Here is a 19,772-nt window from a genome sequence, read left to right as displayed (position 1 = left end):
CCCAGCCTCTGTCCCCTCTCCTATATTTACGTATATACACTATCTTCTTCAAAGACTACCTCCAACAGGCTTCTTACAGCTCAGCTGTAAGGACCAGCTGTGACTTACCCCAGCCAAATAATGTGAATCCCCAAAGATATTTCTTCTCTGAGAAAAATGCCATGAAGATGAGGCTGTGGAGATAGAGCCCTTCCACCAGAATCCAGTAGTAATTGGTTGCCAGGAAGTAGAGGAAGAAGGTAACCGCTACTTTACAGCCCACCTGCAATGATCACAGAAAGACAGGGTTATGTGAGGAACATGGTGTGAAATTCTTGTTCTACATAAAGCCATAATTTACCAAGATGGGCTGGAAATCAAGATGGAGAAAGGAAAAAACCAAATCAGAAAATTCTGTTGCAGAGGTTTTACAAGGGGGGAAAAATAAGTTCAAGAATAGAAGAGATGAACAACTGAGAAGAAAGCTTCTCCCAGTCTGACATTGTGGCTCTAATAGCAAGTGAGTTGGGAGGTGTAGGAGGACAGGGCATGTGTGGAGAGACACTGACCTGATCCTACTCTCTCCCAAACCCAGTGATGAGGGACTGACACGGTTTCTAGGGCAGCTGTGTTTCATCTTTTCATTGTGTCTCTTGTCCACAAAGGGCTGTGGCCAAGTCACCTTGGTCTGGGTGACCTGGTGCAAGTCATGTCACTTGGAAATATGACTCCGTCCTCAGCTCATGGAGAAATACAAGCACCATGCTAAGGGTGAGTCACCCCATCTTGTCATGGATGGCCAAGACAGGGTCCTCCACAGCTGCCTGTCTTTTCTCAATGAGTGTGAAGACACCCTAGATATGTGTTCTAGGCTTTGGTGACTGGTCCTCTAAGAAGCTGGAGGATTTCACCCACAATGTCAAAGTGTTTTCTGAACAGACCTGAGCTGCAACGTGGGAGACCTGGTAGAGACTTCCAGGACATACTGATCTTAAAAGGGCTCATAAACTGACCTCTCACTCCACACTGACCTGCAATCCTTTGCTTTCTTGAGTGGAAAACCCTGACTGCGTCTCAACGCTCCCCTGCCCTTCTGGCAGAGTGGGGCAAAGCCACCATTCTTCCAACATTTCTCAACCCTAGTAGAGAAAGGTTGCAAAGTAATGATGCCACATGGGGTTTATTGGTACAAAGTGACACATAAAGCCATCTCTTGTCAATGTGGAAATGCTAGGACTCTGGGTGGTTTGATTTCACAGAAAGTCTATGACTACCAAACACAGCCGATGGCAGCAGCAAATCTCCATGCTGCCCCTTCCTTTGAGAGGCACACAGTCAACTTGCAGAAAATGTCATGAACATCTACCTTGTGAATAAAAACAGTTTTTATTCTGGCACAGCTTTTATGCTAATAGTTTTCCAATCAAAATGAATATGCACATATTATATACATATCTACATGTATAAGTGTATATATAAAATATGGACACATTTACACCCATTTTCTTCTACAGACAACGTGAGTTAAAATAGAAGGAAGATCAGTTAAAAATCCCTGTCCAAGTTTAATAATAATTTTTATATTTACAAAAAACCACCATCTACCCCCACACAGGGAGCATCAGGCAATAGTCACAAAGCTTTCACTTCACTTAGAAACAAAAGAAATACATTAATTGTTGCCTTCATCACTAGTTTGCCTTTCAATTAAGAAGAATAGGAAATGCCATTAAATTGCTAATATTCAAAGAATGTAATAAATTATCCTAATTATTCCTCATAATGAGTCCAGCCCAAGGAGAAACAGAAAACAATGCAGTAAAACGTTTTCTGTTCTTTCCAAAAAGGGTGTGTTTTGAAGCGTGCTGAGTGCTCCAACCAGAGACTTGCCAAATTAGTGAAATGGATCTCTGAAATAGGAAGGATACACAATAACAAATTTCCATTTGGGGGTACTTGGATGCACAGTGGGACTCTCCATATATGCTGATTTTATGTGGGGGTGTTGGTGGCCAGGTCTCTGGTAGCAGCACAAGCTGTGAAAGACTTGAGAAGCTGAATGAATACACAGGCAGAAAGTTTATTGCCACATTGTGAGAGACACTCCACTAGGATGTTTGAGCTAGCTCAGATTTTTTGTGTGCATTGAAGGTAACTCTTGATCTTAGATATTAAAAGCTACCTTCTCTGTCTCTGCAGCATCCAGCAATTCATGGATGATAAGCTATCATACCTAGGATCCACCATGGGAAATCTGTGATAAGACCAATGACAAGGAGAGCAGACAGCTTCAGCAGGTGGGGACGACTTTGAAACATGAGGATGGGCTTTCCCCCCAAGCACATGGACAATGCAGATACTGCCATCTGACCTTTCTATACAGTGAAAAGAAATGTACTTTTGGAGACAAGTTCAACTGACCTCACTTCAATTTTTATTTTAGGATGTGCTTTGTTATACCCTTGACTGGCTGTGTTGACCAACTGACTCAGCTGAGCATAAATTGAACCTGAGTTGACTAGATTGAACAAAGGTGTCTCCCTTGTAGACATCTGCTCTTTGCAGATGAACACTACTCTTCCTTATAACAGTGCATAATCCCTCCATTATCCCTTCTAAAATGTCCTTTTTTTTCAGAATGGGAGTTATAAATCACAACAGGAGCAACAAGCTATGGTTTGCTGAAAAACTACAGTGGGGTGAGATTGCTGCTGAACTTCTTCCTCACAAACTACCTCTGCTCTGGCTCTGGAGTCACATCTGGAAGCCTCCCAGGACACGCTGAACAGTGGCTTTGCTACATCTGGGCTGTCAGTTTGATGGCACCGTTGTTACAGCACAGTGATACCTTGATGGGTCGTACAGAGAGGAGGTCCAAGTGGAAAATCAGCCAGTTGCATGTTGTGGTGGGATAAGTACATGCTGTGAAATGCAAGGACTGATGTGCCTTGTGTTGGGATAGCCAGGAGAGTTTCCAGAGCCATACACTTTAGGGGGCCCCAGGGGAATGTTGAAAATAGTAGTTGTAGATGGGAACTAAAACATCAACCTTGACTTCACCTTTGACTGCCATGGGGAACAGCTCTTCCTTCCCTAGCTCTGGGACTGGGAAGACCCACTGGGCCAGTGGGTTGAGAGGGAGTGGGAAGGGATGGGGAGAGGCTGTGGAGGGTGAGGAAAGGGGGGGAGCCCTCAGTAGGGTGGCAAATCCCCTTGAAAGAGGTGAGGTGTAGGCACAAAACCTGGAGAACCAGCTGTTCCAATGATACTCACAAACTGTGATTTATCTGCTGGAGGTGCTTCAGTAATGGACTTCAAGTCTTCCTCTGAGATCCGTTCCATCTCCTCCAAAGCTGACCCGGAGTACAAGACTGCATCCTTCACGAAGATGCTCACAGCTCTCAGCATGAAGGAGACAAATAGGTGCATGTGGATGTAGTTTCTAGTGCAGTGCAAACGTCTGGAAGAGACAGAGAAGGATTGGAGTAGTTTAGCCCATCTGTTGGACATGCTCAGGATCACCTCTGCTTCTGAAGAGCCCCAGCTCCACTCATCAGTGCTATGCCATGGGGAAACAGTGCTAGTGCCACATGCTCATGGTTCACCCACGGGGTTGGTAAATGAATTAACTCCCCTACTCCAGGGGTTTGGTGGCAGCACACTGCTGCTGATTTTGCACTAGGACAACGTGTGCCTATACTAATTTATTTCTGACTGGGAAATCTTCCAAAGAAATAGGGATGCATTTCGCCTGTATTGGGCACGGGCAGTGAGGATGCACAGAGTGGGCAGTGAGTCTGCATCTGGAGGATGGTGTGTGTGCAGTGCACATGCAGCTGGAGGAGGGTATGTGATATGGAGTCTGTGCTCAGTGCGTGCACATCTGGAGTGCAGTGTGCGTACAGTGCGTGTGCGGCGCATGTGTGATGAGTTTGCACATGCAGGACACCGCACAGCGCGCATGCATCTGGAGGAAGCGAGAGGTGCATTCAGCATGAGGCACATGTGCAGTGTCTGCACATCTGGTGAACATCAAGATGAATGCAGTGGGGGCACAGCCAATGTGTACTGAGCCAACAACAGCTGTGCAGGGCGTGTGCATCCCTCTGTGTACGATGAGCACATCCCCGGTGTTCAGCGCATGTGCAATGAGTGTGCAGCAAACATGCAGTCATTTTCCAAGATGTACAGACAGAAGGCAAGATACATGCACCGTGCTTACTGATACTAAAGTGCATATCCCGTGTGTGTCTCTTCCACTGTTAAATCAATCCCTCCAACAAACCTACCCTTCTCAGAGTACAACCCTGCATTTAAAAACTTCATATTTATCTGCACTTTGTGCAGAGGAAATGAACTACGAAGGCTACAGAACTTGTGGCCACTAAAAACCTTGCAGAGGTTCGTGTAAACTGCTAATCTTTCTGCTCAATCCAAATTCAGTAGCAACTACAGTGCGCTGGGCTGTTTTCTCTGTTTGCTGTTACAGACATTATCCCTTGCTTGGTCATGTTGAGCGGTTTCTGGGCTCCAACCCAGCAGTGGCAGCAATGACTCCACAAGTGTTGATTGTAAAGCGCTTTAAGATCCTTTTGGGGGAAAAGCTGGATAGTAAGAAGGGAATGGGTTAGACCCATATCTACAAGGTGTGTTTTAGAATTGATAATCATGCCTTTGGGGAGAAGAAGGAGCTAACTGACCTGTTGTGGTCCTCTTCTGTCCTCTACAGCTCTGTTGCTTGGCTAGCCATGCATTAACGTGTTAATGGATTTATACCTTCTTAAATCCCCAGCTCCAATAATGGAAATAAAAAATAAAAGCTGTGTTTTTTCCTCCTTTGGAGGAGATCGTGATAGCAATAACAGTTCTTTCCTGGGCTATTATAATACAAATTACACCAAGTGGAACTGCTGAGGTATAAATGAAGATGGGCTTTGTTCCCTGCATTTGAACTATAGTCAGTGAATCTCTGGATTCTGTATTATCTGGAATAAAATCTGTCTTGGTCCCTGCTGCTACTTTGCTCCTTGGGACAAAGACACTCTAGCACAGTCACCCATGTAGTCTGGGCTGTTAAGGGAAGTGCTCTGACTACATGAATAGAGAGCCTGCCTTCTGAAACTAGGAGTACTCTTGCATACATGGACATTAAATATTTTAACAACATTGCCAGTGTCCAGTGAGAAATGAAACAGGAGGGAAAGGGTTGGGAGGACAGGAGGGTGGTGGCAGGGATGGGTTCTGGGACTACATCATGTGAAGTGCCTCCAGGAGGGGTCTGCAGTCCCCTTTGGCACATGTGTGTGTCACAGATTCGGGCTCTGGGATGCTCTGCTATCCAAGTAAATCCCCCGACCTCCTTTTGTTCACTGCAGAGAGGGCTGAGCACTTTTAGAGTCAAAGGCCACACATTTTATTCCCAGTGGTATGTGTCTGGGGCTTAGCTCAAGCTTGCATGTTGGGAGTTGCTGAGCCCATCTGCAGACAACACATGACTGTTTGCTGCATGGAGAATTTCCCTCCATAGCTGTTGTCTGGGTCCTGTGGTCTTCTAGGAGAGGCCTGGTCTGCCAGCCACTGAAGGGAAACAAATCTGGAGCTCAGGGGATTGGGGCTCAGCACCCTTCTCTATTTGCAGCTCACCAGGTATGGTTTCCCAAACTTCTAGCTGTGACCAACACCTTTCACCCCTCCCATCCCATGGTCTCTGTGGCAGCAAGAAGATGCAACAACCAGGTCTGAGGAATGGATGGTGCAGGTTCAAAATATTATTTAGGGGTCTACATCCCTTGGCAGAGGTAGTGGAAAGTGCAGACAACCAGAGTTAGGAGGGTGAGGGGTATTTTTGGATCCCTAGGTACGGCAGCAGCACGGGGAGATTGGAGAAGGCAGTTCAGTGCTTTTATATGTCTGGGGTCCCCTTCAACTGGTCTATTCTTCATGAATATTTGTATTTAGAGTGGAATTTCCCTTATGAAATCTTAGCTATCTAAAAATCAGCCATCTAAATCTAAGCCAATCATATGAAGGAGTAATAGGGACAGAAAAACCTAGAGAGTCTTTCAAGGGAGACAAACCTCTTCCTGGAGATGCCTCTCTTTCTGTTTGCTACAAAGAGGGTCTAGAAAACTCTATTGCAGGCAAGCGGAAGAAGTTCAGACAGCCCACCCACCATCCCCCAAGAAGCTTGACCTAAGTGACACTAACACAGCCCAAAGCACAGATGTAACCTCTTGTGGTTTGCTGAAGAAGCACATGAAACCCCAGTTTTATTCTTTAGGAAAGCCCAAGGCTTTTCCAGTCTAGTGACAACTCGCTTAGGTAGAAACAGAGCCGCCTACCTGAAGTATCCCAGGATAAGGACAGCAACTGTGAGGGATCCCAGAGAGATGGAGTATCCAACAGTATAAATCAAATAGAGGCGATCAAAGACCTCCTGCAGTAGAAATGATGGAAAAAATAGCGTCACATTAGAACGCGTCCTACTGCATCGTAACACAACCGTGGTAGCAGCACAGAGATTCAGGCTATCATACCTGCTGGGGTTGTACAGCTCTGGGTCTGGGAAGCCTTTGACAATCAATCACGCTTCTTGTCACCTTTTTGACATAAGAGCAGCTTGGAAAGCGGTATTCATCTTTCCTAATGACTGGGTGGAGCTGGATTTTTACAAAGGACTAGTGATGAAGTTGGGTTAATCCCATGCCTGGGAGTTTTGCAACATTTTCATCCCAAAGGAACCCAAAGCGCTTTACAAACTCTCAGCCAAATCCAGAGATCACTTGGCAACTTTTGCTTGAAAAAACTGCCCACTGACCTGGGATTTTTGCTGGAACTGTAAAATTTAGCCACAAGGCTGTGCCATACCGTTGTTGAATGACTGATGTCCAGGCTGGTGGTGTCAACCACAGTAAACAGGGGGAGGATATACTTTGGCTGCAGGATATAAGAAGAAATCACCTGCATTTGTTTTTCTTTTTTAAAATCAAAAGCAGCCTATGACTCTGGTTATCCAATCCAGACACAACTTTAGCTTGCCAAAGTCCCATTGGAAAAGTTCCTGTCATAGGAGAGCTCATACTAATTAATCCTGTAGTAGGTTTTAGTTCTCTTGGCCCTCTATATTTCAGAGTTGGGCTTAAAAACCCTGAGCTTTCCATTAAATATTGAGAAGTTTTTCTTCATCCTGTGCTGGGCCATGCAGTTTAATTCAGGGATTACAGAATATCTGCCTGAAAAGGGTTAAAATGCCTACCACCATCCTAGCTTGTACTGCCTTTCATCGTCTGAAATTAGAAATAAACCCCAAAGAAACCAACCAATTCAGCATCTTTCTCCTCACTCCCTCCTCCCCTGCCTCCCGCCTTTCCCTCACCCCACCCGCTGGGTTGCAATAACATTAGTAACGCTGGGCTCTGAATGACAGCTCTGATTTTGATTTGATGCTAGAAATGTTGTCCTGGAATGCAAAACCTCAGCCCTATTACATCAGAATCCCCAGATATGTGAATGTTTCTTTGCGGTTTCCATTGGTAGAGTGGTGCGCTTGCCAATATTAATCTAACGTGTGTGTATGTGTATTTTTATATATATATATATCTCTGTGGAGGCAACAGGCACTAAAAAGCCAATATGAGCAGATTCAAGAGCTTTAGGGGAAAAAAAAGAGGTCCTTCCCTTCAAAGTTTAGTGCGCTTTTACCACTGCCAAGCTGGAATCCTCTTTGAACTGGAAAACATTTGCCTCCATGGTGAAAATTTAAAAAAAATAAAAATCCTGCTCCAAGTTCAGGATTCTTGGTAATTTGGCAGTTGTGAGGTGTTACTATGCTCAGCTGAACAAAAGCATCCCTGAGCCCCATTCAGAAATTTAACCGGAAAGATCCATGTTCCTATCAGACAACGACGCTGTTGTAGCAGCAATGGCCTTGGGAAGGGCCTGGTGATTGGCTGGCAGAACATTTTTGGAGGCTGTGGTTAATTCCTCTGATTAACCACAGGGCCTCTTTTTGAAAGGCTGTTGAGTCAGAACTGCCAAGACATACACATGCATGCATGCATGCATGCACGCTAGTGAGCTCGCTTGCAGACATAGGTGCCACAAATCTTACCCAGTGTCACAATGGGGAGCCTTCATGGAAGGTGATCTTTTGGATGGGGTGTTCAGGTCCTTGGGGAAAGCCCCAGGAGCAAAAGGTTGAGGTTCTCCAAAAGGTTGCACAGGGCAGCCCCTGGGAGGGCAGCTCGTGCTTTCTAGCCTGTCCTCAGGAATGATGAGACCTGGATTTATCCATGAGGAAATAAAAAAGCTCTAAAGGCAGTTCCAGGTCTCACTCATCTCCTAGCAGAAGGGAAGTCCCAGCTTGGTGGAAACCACAATGCTGAATGAGAAAAGGTCCTCCAGGTAACAAAATATCATGATATCCACCAGCTGAAACAACCACCTCCATGGTCTGAGAACACTCTTTTGTAGCTAAGATAGACAGAAGTTTAAATAATTCACAGAAGACCACAAAGGTCATGCATGGCCAAGCAATAGACACAACCTGGACCTCTGTAGTCCTAAGACAATGCACTACTTACTAGATCAACCTGCTACAGCAGGAACTCTACCTAATGTCTCTTATAAATCCACCCTGAAGACAGACTGATCATTGCTGATCATCCACTGACCTGCTGGAAGAGGCAACCCACCCTGCAAAAATCCAGCCTTGACACACCATGGTTTAAAAAGCGTAATACCTTAACTAGTGCCATTTAATTTGACTCCTGCAGTAATCCTTCACCGTTTCAACTGTTGACACATGTGCACTGAAAAAAACAAAAGCTGAAAAAAAGCTAAAGGAAAACCAGAAGAGCTAAACCTCAATATCTATGACTCCAGGGGCTGGGATTATCAGCAAAATACTGTAAAACTCACAATACAGTACCAAGATCACGGAACATCAGTTTCAAAACTGGCATCCTTGAATGTTGCCCTCTGCCCACTCCATCCCAAGCCCTGCTGGGATTAGATAATGGTAGGGAAGGTGTGGGATGGATCTGATTCCTCCCTCTCTTCCTGTCTTTTACAGCTTTCCTGTGTCTCTTGCATCTGCCATCTCTCTAAGGAGTACCAACTTGTCCCCTTCCCCTGCCAACAGGGCCTGCAGAAGAATGCTCTGAAGGCCTTCCCTTCACATGACTGAGCCAGTCGTGGTTGGTCCTGGAGGGTGCTGGGCAGGATGAGGCTCCCCTGATGTGGCAGAGCTGGTTTTGGGGTTGGTGAAATGACTTCCCATCAAGTCATTCACCATGCATCCTCTCTAGGTCATGCTCTGTGGTGCTCAGGCACTGCACAGCCTCAGGGCACTTCCTTTCCCTCATCTTCTCTGGTCACACATTGCAAAGCTCCACCAAATTGCAACCATCAATCTTGTATAGCCAGGTGAAATGATCTGTCTGCAGAGAGCTAGCCCACCTGATCCTGCCTTCCCGACCTCACTCCAGCCATAACTCAGAGACTGACAATAGACCAAACCACAAAAAAGTAAGTACTATTTCAGATGTATTGTGTGCTGAACCTGTAACAAGATCTCCCTTTCTCCCTCCCTCTTGGTTTGGTGGGAGACTTCCTCTCTGCTCCCCTTTGCATCTCAGCTTTCCACCAGCCTGACCTCAGGGTAGAAACTTCACGGCAGCCTGGTGGCTTTCAGAGGACAGGAAACCAAAACAGAGTTGGAGATGGCTTCTGCGTGAACTCAGAGAGTGCACAGAAAAAAAACAAAATAAACAAAACCTAGCCACCATCGGTCATCGACGGGCTGGATGTGCCCCCCTCCCACAAGGGTCCTTGCATTCCCCACTCCTTGTGGTTTGGATGTCTTCCAAGTGTGTGTGACCCTCAGAGCAGTTGGCTGTTACATTTTCATACTGTGCTCAGGGCTTAACCTAACTCCTTATTTGTCCACTTCCACCAATGGGGAAATAATTTGCATTGATCTGAATCCAGAGGAAAACTGCTTTCCGCTGCAGGACAGCTCAGAGCTACATCAGAGCACCAAGTGTGGGGTTTCAAGGCCCTGTCCTTTGTGAAACAGTGGCTGTGCTTTTACTCTTGCATTACAGCCAGCTATAGGACAGTCTGTGAGAAGAGTATTTCTGCTCCCTCGAAGTACGGGTACATGGTATTTGTCATAGTGGATGTGGTCCTCTAGAATAAACGTCTACGGTGTGGATAGCTCCATCAGAGCTGGCCACCTGAGGTCCCATCAGCAGTAAGAAAAGGGTGCTTTAGGCTGCACTTCATCTGTTTTAATCACAGGATGGTATCCTCAGCCATCAGCTGCATTGACTGAGCTGTCACAAGAGGAGTCCAGGGTGACTAGCTCAAATAGAAGTGTTTAAATTTATATAGCAAGTCCCATCCATTTGAGTCTCAGGTAAGGGGTCTTATGATTTTTAGGACTCAATTCAATTGTCCTTTCATGTGTCTTATGTCATTTTAGACACCCAAGTGTCCTGTCTGGCTTCAAGCTGCTTTTACAGAAGGGAATGGGTTTCCTGTAGGTCCCATGCTGTATCTGCAATTCCCATGCAGTTGTCTCATCTACCCTAGGACATCTCATTTAACAAGGGGCATAAATATAACCTATGTTTCAACATATGGATGAAACCTTCGGGGCTTTGGTGTTCATGTGTCCTGTTTTCTTTCCATGTCACAGGGAGGGATGTGGGTGACTGAGACACGCATTTTTCTAGATGGCTGGTGGTAAACTCCATCGTGAATATCACTGCACTGTGCCCTGTATCCAACTTTCTCCTTTCATCCTTTTTCTTTCCCCCTTTGTGAGAAAATAACAAAACTGCAACGTTTAGGTCATGAAGCTGAAATGGATCCAGTGGTCTTTTGAGGGGTTGGCAGGCTATGCTGAAGGGTGGGATTAGCAGTATATGAGGATAGAAGCATATGTAAAGGTTTTCCAGATCAAGTATCTGCAAAGTTTCTCAAAGCTGCTGATTCAGATGTTGCTAATGACATGTTTGAAATTAACAGGGGAAGCATTTTACTGCTTTGAATGATAAGCAATGCCAGAAAGCCTTTGTCACTAGCTCTAGTCATGGCTTTTCTTGTCTTTTTTACAATTAAAAATGTGACGAAAAAAAGCTTAGTGGCAGGGAGAAGAGATATTTGCAAAAGGCACAAACCAGCCACTGATTTCCAAAGCCCAATTGAAAACATTGAGTATTGAACATAACTTTTTGCTACGGAGTTCTGTTTCCCTCCTCTATAGAGGTGCCAGGTGCTTCAGATCCTCACAATCTGGATAACGACTGGTGTCAACTCTTAGACTAAGACACCCCAATTTAGATGTGTAAATGTGTGTCTCTGTGTGTTGAGTGTCTACGTCCACATGGCAGTCAACAAGGAGAGATCTTCAGATTCAGTTGCCTACACATAAGTACTAAGTGTTGTGAAAGATGCCTGAAAATAACCATGTGGACCCCAGATGCTGTTCCAGAGGAACATGGGTCTCATAGATATCTGCCAGCCTTATAGCTAGTATAATGCATCTCCAGTGGTGGCAGGTGTCTAAGTGTAGGCAAATAAATTGGACCCCTTAACTGCAGTCAGCAGAGTTGTTCAGCTCTACAGAACAGTCTATGAAAAAAAAAAAAAGGAAAAAGGAAAAGGGTGGGAGTAGACCCATGTCTCAGAAGCCACTTGAGTTCTTTGGGTGCCCCATAGCTGTATTTATAAAAGGTAGTGCTTTTCCATGTCCTGCCCAATTTATCTACAGTATTCATAGCCACAGGACATCCAAGAGGCCACAGACAAAATGTGCCCCAAATTTGCTGTTTACATTAATAGAAAAAAGTTCTCCAAGTGCTGTGCTACAACCACATGCTGAGAATGCCCCACAGTTGCAGGTTCTTGGAAGCCTGTAAGCAGGGACAAGAACACTCTTTGCTTGACAACCTTCATAAACTGTCCTTAAGCATCTACTGTAGGCCAGCAATGGTTAAATATGGGGTACAAGGGGACTACACCTGACCCTGTGTGTTGTGAGAACTCTCATGTTTTCATGTGAAATAATATTATGTTGCTGTTATAAACCATCAGACTTTCCCAGCAGACTTTAGGCACAAACTGTTATCAGCAGCACCAAAAGGTGCTACAGCATTTACAGGAACCCCCTAGGCAGGCCTCACCTATAGGCATGACATGAGGACTGCATGACAGGGTTGTTTGCAAGAATGAAGAACACATCTGAGTGCTGCATTTTTTTTTAATCCTACACATACTTTAAAACATCTGCCCATATTTCATGGTGCAAATGTATGAAACTTTGATGGCATTTCATCTGTGTAATTCAGTATACACTATGTAAACATGCTTTATGCCATCAGTTTGAGGCTACACAAAGTTGTTCGCTTTTAAAAGGACCCCAGAGAGCTCCAGGAACAAAGGCCAGGCATAGAAGATTTTTGGTTTGAACAATGGGTTTTAGATAAAGCAGCCCTGCAACATGCTGTGCCTTTCCCATTGTGTTTGGTATGTGATGGATTCTCAAGGCCTCTCTGATTTCCCTAGAAGCAGTAAAACCACCATGGTATAAACAAGCAGTAGCAGCTGAAGACAGGATTGGTGGGCTGAGGTTAGATCTTAGGATGGTCCATCTTGCTAGGCTGGTGGTTTCCAAGCTGAGCTAACCTCCCAAGTTGCTGGCTCATATTCTCCTTCCCCATGATTTCAGTAGATGTAGGTCACATTTACCCTTAAGCTGATCCTTGAAAACAGGATGGGTTTGACCTGCTTTATAAAAAGATGTGTTTGGCATTCGTGTTGTTTTTGGGGAGATGGGAATGAAGGAAATTTCTGCTTATTGAGCAAAATATGCCATTACTCCTGCCAATGTCTAAAAAGGTGACCAGAAAAATGACCATGCTGAAGGTGCTGCTATTGGCTGGCTGTGTGGAAGGGAAGGGGTTCATAATCAAAGCACTATTATGGTTTTTGGATAGAAGTTGCCTAAAAAGCTGCCTATTATTGCCCGAGGCATATCAGGACATCCCATGTGCACAACTTACTATCCAAAGTTTGAGGAGCTCCAAGAATGCAGCTCGCCCTCACTGCTGTTTTTAAGGGAACCTAAGCAAGCTGTAAGAAGAACAGCCAATCTGAGCCAGACCAAATGTCCTTTTAGCCTTGCTCTCTGTCTCCTACATGCCCAGGAACAGATGATTAGGGAAGAGTTAAGAACAGAACAAATATAGAATAAATATCTATATCTATCTACATGTCTATCATCTAGTGGTTATGCAGCAGTGCTGCATACCCTCTCCCAACACTCAGGAGCTTGTGGTTCAGCGATGTGAAACACACAACAGACAGATAAACAGCTGGTGTTTAGCCACACTGCCTTCCTCAAAGAGTGAACACCAGCCAATCCATTCCCCTTTCTTCCCTTGCCCTACTGTCTCTCTTTAAACACCATATGGAAAATAAACAAAGCAGAGCTGCCTGGTCAGGGTGCTGGGGTGGGAGGCCACAGATCTCTCAGTTTATCTGTTCAGAGGCAGGGAGACTTTCTGAAGATCCAAGGTACAATGAGGATGGGGGATGCCCATGCACATCTGCTGGGGAAGGCGTGGGAGAACAAGATTTTCCACCATCTCTGCTGCACTGGTGAAAGGTTATCTTAAAAGCAGAATAGGAGAGAATATTTAGACTGTGGTGTAGTGGTGGCTTTCAGCACTGTCTGAAGGCACAAAGAAAATTGTTTTATCTTCCCATGATGTGCTGCTAAGACACCTTTCCACAAAACTTTCTCCTACCCCTTGCTAAACAGTTGTCTTCTACAGACTGTGTCCAAGACATAGTTGTTCACGGCAGATCAAAACTATCCGGAAGGTATTTTAGGAAACATATTTCAATAGCTAGCTGCAGCCTACCTGGCTAAAGAGAGGACATTAATTTTCAGGGCTGTCAATCCAGCGTCCTTCAGCAGTGCTAATTTTCCCTTAGAAAACAGCCCAAGAGCAATTGCTCACTGGGCAGTTACGAGCTGTTAATTCTCCTGGCTCTGATGGCTTTAGCATACTTTGCTAATTTCAGAAAGCGGTTTAGTGCTGCTCTGTGTGAAATAATCCTATTTATATGGTTCAGGAAAAGGTAGCAAAAGACACAAACATTCTCTGGGGCTCTCTGTTTGCTTCTTTGGTCAATCCCACAGTGGCTAAAATGAGAAAACTACACACCTAAACAAACATATGTGGACATATATATATATATGCGTGTGTGTGTGCATGGACGTGGGTGTTTATTTAGGTGTGTGTATCTATATATATAGCTATCTATAGATATAGGCCTATTTCTAGAGATAGTAATGCAGATATATATATATATATAGTCACAGACAGGCAGTATTTTTTTTTCCTAATGCTTTCTAATGCATAGTTTCTTAAAAGTTCCTCTGGTTACATCTGCTCGGATGCTGTCCTACTCAGAGTCAGCCCACGATCTCCTTTCAAAATGTTGGTTAAATGCAGCTGTTACTGGTGACGCAAAGATGCTGTTCCCCAGTGGGGGAAATAATAATAGAAAACAATCCCTCTCTAAAGATGACTAGTCTATCTTGCCAAATTGCCTGATTCTGACATCTCTTGACATATTTACTTCAAGAAAAAACACAAAGGAAGGTTTATTAATACCAATGCTTCAGAGCCATGCTTGGGCATGAAAGACAAGAGGCCTTCCTTGCTCTGAAAGTCATCACCCAACTGAGAAAAAAAAGAAGGTCACTCCTTTTCACTTTTATTTCATGAATGCTTTTCATACCAGAAGGCCCAAGAGACCTGCAGTGGATGTATATGCATTGCTTCACTTGTCACTAAAATGCAGACACCTCTATGGTAAAACAAGGCAACTACGTGACAGCATGCAACATCACTACAAGGGGAGTGCAGGGCTGGACTGAGGAAAGCAACCTCTTGCAAATACAAGGTTAATAAAAATAATAATGAGTAGTAGATGCGGTTGAAAAGCATTTGTTAATCAAGATACAAGTCCAAAGCTGGGGGAAACTTCCATTTTTTCTAACATTCTTTGCATTGGGCAGGCATCACTTACGCAATACCATGTTGTCCATTTAATCTGAACAATGATGATGGTTTAATTTGTCTCACCATTAAATATCATTAAATTCACCTCCGTGTAGCTAGAACGGAAAACTCATGGCAAAGATGATGGAGCCTTGTGTACAGAATAATCAGGACGATAATATTGGGACTGTTTACTAAAACAGCTCATAAAGGGAGACATCATGAGGAGCAGTGATTTTCCAAGTAAGAGCAGAGGTTGAGAATAAAAATGAAGTGTTCTGCATCATGACAGCTCATCTAATGTCTCTCCATTGGGAAGCACAGTCCAAGTCCTCTGTCTCTGCAGTGACCACCCCTACACTCAGGGGACACAGACAAAGATAGATACATGAAACCCAGGACCACAGACTTTGTTTTCAACATTTTTTACTAGCCTGGAGGTGGAAGGTCTCTATTTCTTCCTTGTGCTGGTAACAAACGGACCACTCTGTTCTTCTTTGTACCCTTCCCCTACTGATTTACCTTGACTAAGTCCTAGCTGCCAGCATGGGAGGTTTAAAAGAAAGGACCTCCTTTCTCTGGGGGAAGCCTAGGAGACTTGCTCAGATGGAGAGGTCTGCAGCAGATGACTCCCACCTCAAGACATGGCTGAGAGAGGTGGGACAGGGGGGACAATGACTTCAGAGAGATCAACAAGCTCTGCAACTTAATAAAGCTCTCAGTGTGAGCAAGATGCTCAATGACTCCAACACCTACTCCAGAAACTTCCCAGAAATGGCTGGGGCTAAAATAGTTCTTTCTACTGTATGGAGTTGGAAAAGTTGGGACCCCACCAAACTTGTTCTAAAAGTGAACGTCATGCAACACTGAGACAACATGCTTTGCTATTAAGTAGCTGGAGCAGCACTTGTGTATACAGTCTTGTCTGCTCCTTGACTGCGTGATATAATGCAAGCAGATGCTCAAATAACGTCTTTCCTCACTAAACAACTTCATTCATATGTTGCTTCACCGTTGAGAAAAAAAAATACAAAAAGCTCTGCTGTGGTTAGATTTAAAATTAAGAACATTCTCCCAAAGGGACTGTGTATCATCTTCAAGTCTGCTCCCCACTGTGAAGCTTGTGGTTAGATCTTTATCTCCAACTGTCTGAAAATAACCCTTGCTGCAAATGATCAATCCCTAATGCCATACCCCATATTCAAGGAGGACATCTTCCAAGTACCACTGAGAAACCAGAGGTTTCTTCTAAATTCTTTGCAAATTACAAAAATAGAGCAGCAACCGCGTGTGGGAGGAAATGTCTTTCTTTGTGAAACAAGAAGGTCACATCCTCTCAGGTGACTCCACTGACAGCTTTGCTGTCATGTTAGCATGGAATTGCTTCTGTGATGCACTCAGCTTGGGAGTCATTCAGAAGCATTACAGAGCCCCAGCTGGGCTCAGATGCAGACAGAGAGGTAGGACATTTCTGACAGCTACTCTTTTGTCAATTGCCTGAATTTGTGTAAAATTTTGTGTAAAAATTTGCCCATAGATCGACACCTTTTTGTTCTTTTTTTCCCCAGGAGTATACCAAACCCTCTCCATGTGTTATGAATGCTTTTTCTAACTTTGCACTGGTGTCCTTGTTTCAGAGTTACACCAAAAGTAGTTCAAGATCTGTTCTTACATGTCAATTTGTTTTAGCAAAGGACTTTGCCCCACCCATCTCCAATGAACAGACCATGTAAAACCTCTGATCCTTAATTTACACCTCTCAACCAAGAGGTTCTCTGTTAATCACCTACAGAAGCAGGATTGCTACTGGTTTGATTGACACACCTTTTAGCTCTGTGTTTGTACGTCCCCTAGCACAGACAAACACATAAGCATTGGAATTATTGGTAACAACCCGGTAGCAAAATTATTGCCTGGTGGGAAGAGGGAGTCTCAATGGCATGGAACAACCTCCAACTACTTCTAAGCGTCCTTGAGCGCGCTTCAAGTTTCCCCCGAGATCTCTCTACAAATGGGATCATGACAGCTGGAGGAACCCTTTCTGTTTTGAGGACAATTTCAAATTCAAATAACTGCCCATCAAAACAAAGATGTGGCTTTGGCAAGCTTGGACATAGTTTCCAAGAGGAGGCAGCAAACTAGAGCTCATCAAGGGTTTTAAATGAGACAATGCTCCTTAGGTTAGCCCTGGATGAGGCCAACACTTCATGCTCCATGCACAATTGCAATTGCTTACCCTTTCCCTTGTCTCGTTGGTGAGGAACTTGGCACATTCACTGTAGTTTGCCCAGGTGCGGTTGTTGCCCGGGACCAACTCCCAGCTCCCGTTCAGGTCACACCGGCGATAAGCATGGCCTGTGGGAGAGAAACCAGAAATAGTAAATGGGACTACACCTGACAGAACAGGAGAAACTTTTTCCAAAGGTGGATCCCATCAATCCTGGTGCCTCCTGCCTACTTTGAAGCTCAGCTCCAAGAACACATTTTCTATCTCCTTATCAACTTTATCAATTTTCTAGCTGAGAAACACCAGAGGGCTAGTAATAAATTGCACTTAGTTTAAGTTAAGATATTGGGTCTACAAACCAAGGAGAGAAGCTTTGAAAAGTTCCAAAGCACAGAATCATCCTCAGAGTTGCAGCTCTCCCTGTGAAACCACAGTAATCTATATTATGCTGCTCTTTGTATACACATTCAGTGCATCTCAAGATAGATTTTTCTATGGCTACCATCCTCATGATGATGAAGGAAAGAAGGCAAGGTTTCATCTCAGGATTCAGCTGGCAGATGAAAACATCCATGTCCAGATGTCTGTGTGGAGGTATCATTGCACGAGCTGTGTGTAAAAAGTCCCATTACAGGTAGCAGGGATGAAAACAGTCAACAGATCTATCTGTCCTGTGACTACAGAGGGAGAGTTTATAGACACCTCTGCATCTAAGGATTTGAATCTGACTCCCACCCTAGCTGACTTGGCCAGTGGACATCAGTGAGGTGGGGAATCTGTGTCATGTTGGGTTATGGAGAAAAAAAGGGATAGATTGACTGTTCCTCCTGGCCTCTAATGTGAAGTGCATGTGGAGGGATCTCTGCAAGAAGTCATCAGCCAAGGATTAAGCTGGCTCAGCTCACAGTCCCTTATAGAAAAGGCAGAACAGACTATGGGCAACCAGGGTGCACTGGAGTATCATTACTTGTTTTCTGAAAACAGCATCAGTGCTCTGCTGGGAACATATAGTCTTAATTCTTTAATTTTTCAGTCTTCAGTTGCATAGCTTTGCCTGAGAAAAGAGAATGCTTTAGCTTTGAAAATACACTGAGGGGCGAGTGTACTTCAATTGCTTCTAAAAACATGCACAGACTTCGTGGCACCACAAGCAAGCCAAGAAATGTGCTGCCTGAGGGGAAGTGAGATAGGGAGGAATTCACATGTTCTGGTTACCAGCGCTGTTCTCAGATACCCACCGTAGGGGTCTGGGCAGAGATCAGGGGCTAGAATTAACAAACCCGTGAAGTGAATAATATAAATTGGAAGAATATCTTGTGGGTTTCTACTGATACACAAAATTTGTGGCGTCAAACAAATACAGGTTTGTAATGCTGCAAGACTACCCAGTTATAAGCATGTAATCGGTGCTTATAATATTCCATAACAGTCTGGGTGGGGCAGGTGGGAAATTCATCATTGTTTAGGTTAGAACAAAGCCTTTCTTTCAGCATAAAAAAATATTGGCTGTTTCTTAACTTACTTTTCCCCAGCTATACCCCTGCTTGGAAGGGAGTCACCATGTCATAAAAAAAGGATGGTAAGAGGATTTCTAATTTTCTGATCCCCAGGCCCTTTTGACTCCCTTTGCTGCAGCTTACCAGGCTCTGCTGGCACTAAGGACAATACCTACCTTTGTGATTGAAGTCATAGATGTACTCCGGACATGGCATAGCCACCACTTTGCCTGGCACACCTTCAGGCCAGCAGACAATACCATCCCACTCAGGAAGACAAAAGCCATCTGTGGAAGAGACACAAAGATAAAGAAGAGTCACCAGACCTGCAGAGGTGACACTAATGCCCCACCGTTTGGAGAGGGTTCTCCATGAAAAAGCCAACAATACTGTCACTCAATTAGAGAAAACCATTTTTTAGGCAACATTGCAATTTTCCTTAGTGTTTAGCTCCAGAAGGTGCAGCTTCTCCCAAGTTTTATTTCAGAATGACATAATAGCTGAGCACTCTTTGAGAGGAGTCAGTGATTCTGGAAAGTTGCTTTCCCTTCTGGGCTGGAAGCAATGAAAATGAGGCAGGAGAACAGAGTGGAGAACAGGAGGACTTGAGCATTCAGGGACTCTGTAGACTGACAGGCAACCTGGAGGTGCCTGAGGAAGCTTGGCTGGGTATAGCCTTGATATGACAGCACAGATTTGAGCCTAGGTTACCAAGGAGCTAGATTATGCTGTGGCTACATTATTGTGAGCCTGGTTCAGGCTTTCCTGAAAGGTACTCATGCCCACAGAGTAGATTGGCTGTGATTTAATACCTACAGACCATTAATCCAAATTCAACTAATTATTTACATCAGCCAGTGCTATGCTGTACTGCAATGCTTTGTTGCTTTCTCAGATAATCTTGTGTGCCTTAAATTGGGTGCACTTTTAAGTAACACTAAGACTAGCAAGAATCTATAGAGAGGTGTCTGTGGCAATGTTTCTAAC

General features: G+C 44.4%; 1 protein-coding gene across 2 annotated transcripts in view; it reads right to left on the bottom strand.

Annotated features, from left to right (window-relative positions):
• Positions 1–19,772, bottom strand: part of PTH1R (parathyroid hormone 1 receptor) — a 133,841-nt gene that overhangs the window by 26,952 nt on the left and 87,117 nt on the right. For both annotated transcript variants that reach the window (XM_074869324.1, XM_074869291.1), the window contains 5 exons: positions 18,962–19,072; positions 17,299–17,417; positions 6,321–6,415; positions 3,253–3,439; positions 109–262 (listed from right to left, as the gene is read on the bottom strand). In XM_074869324.1, the coding sequence (XP_074725425.1) occupies positions 109–262; positions 3,253–3,439; positions 6,321–6,415; positions 17,299–17,417; positions 18,962–19,001 (595 nt within the window). In that variant the 5' untranslated portion in view covers positions 19,002–19,072. The remainder of the gene's footprint in view (positions 1–108; positions 263–3,252; positions 3,440–6,320; positions 6,416–17,298; positions 17,418–18,961; positions 19,073–19,772) is intronic.

The sequence above is a fragment of the Strix uralensis genome, chromosome 1, assembly GCF_047716275.1.
Source record: "Strix uralensis isolate ZFMK-TIS-50842 chromosome 1, bStrUra1, whole genome shotgun sequence".
NCBI classification, from domain to species: Eukaryota; Metazoa; Chordata; class Aves; order Strigiformes; family Strigidae; genus Strix; species Strix uralensis.
This window is presented reverse-complemented; position numbering and strand designations above follow the sequence as displayed.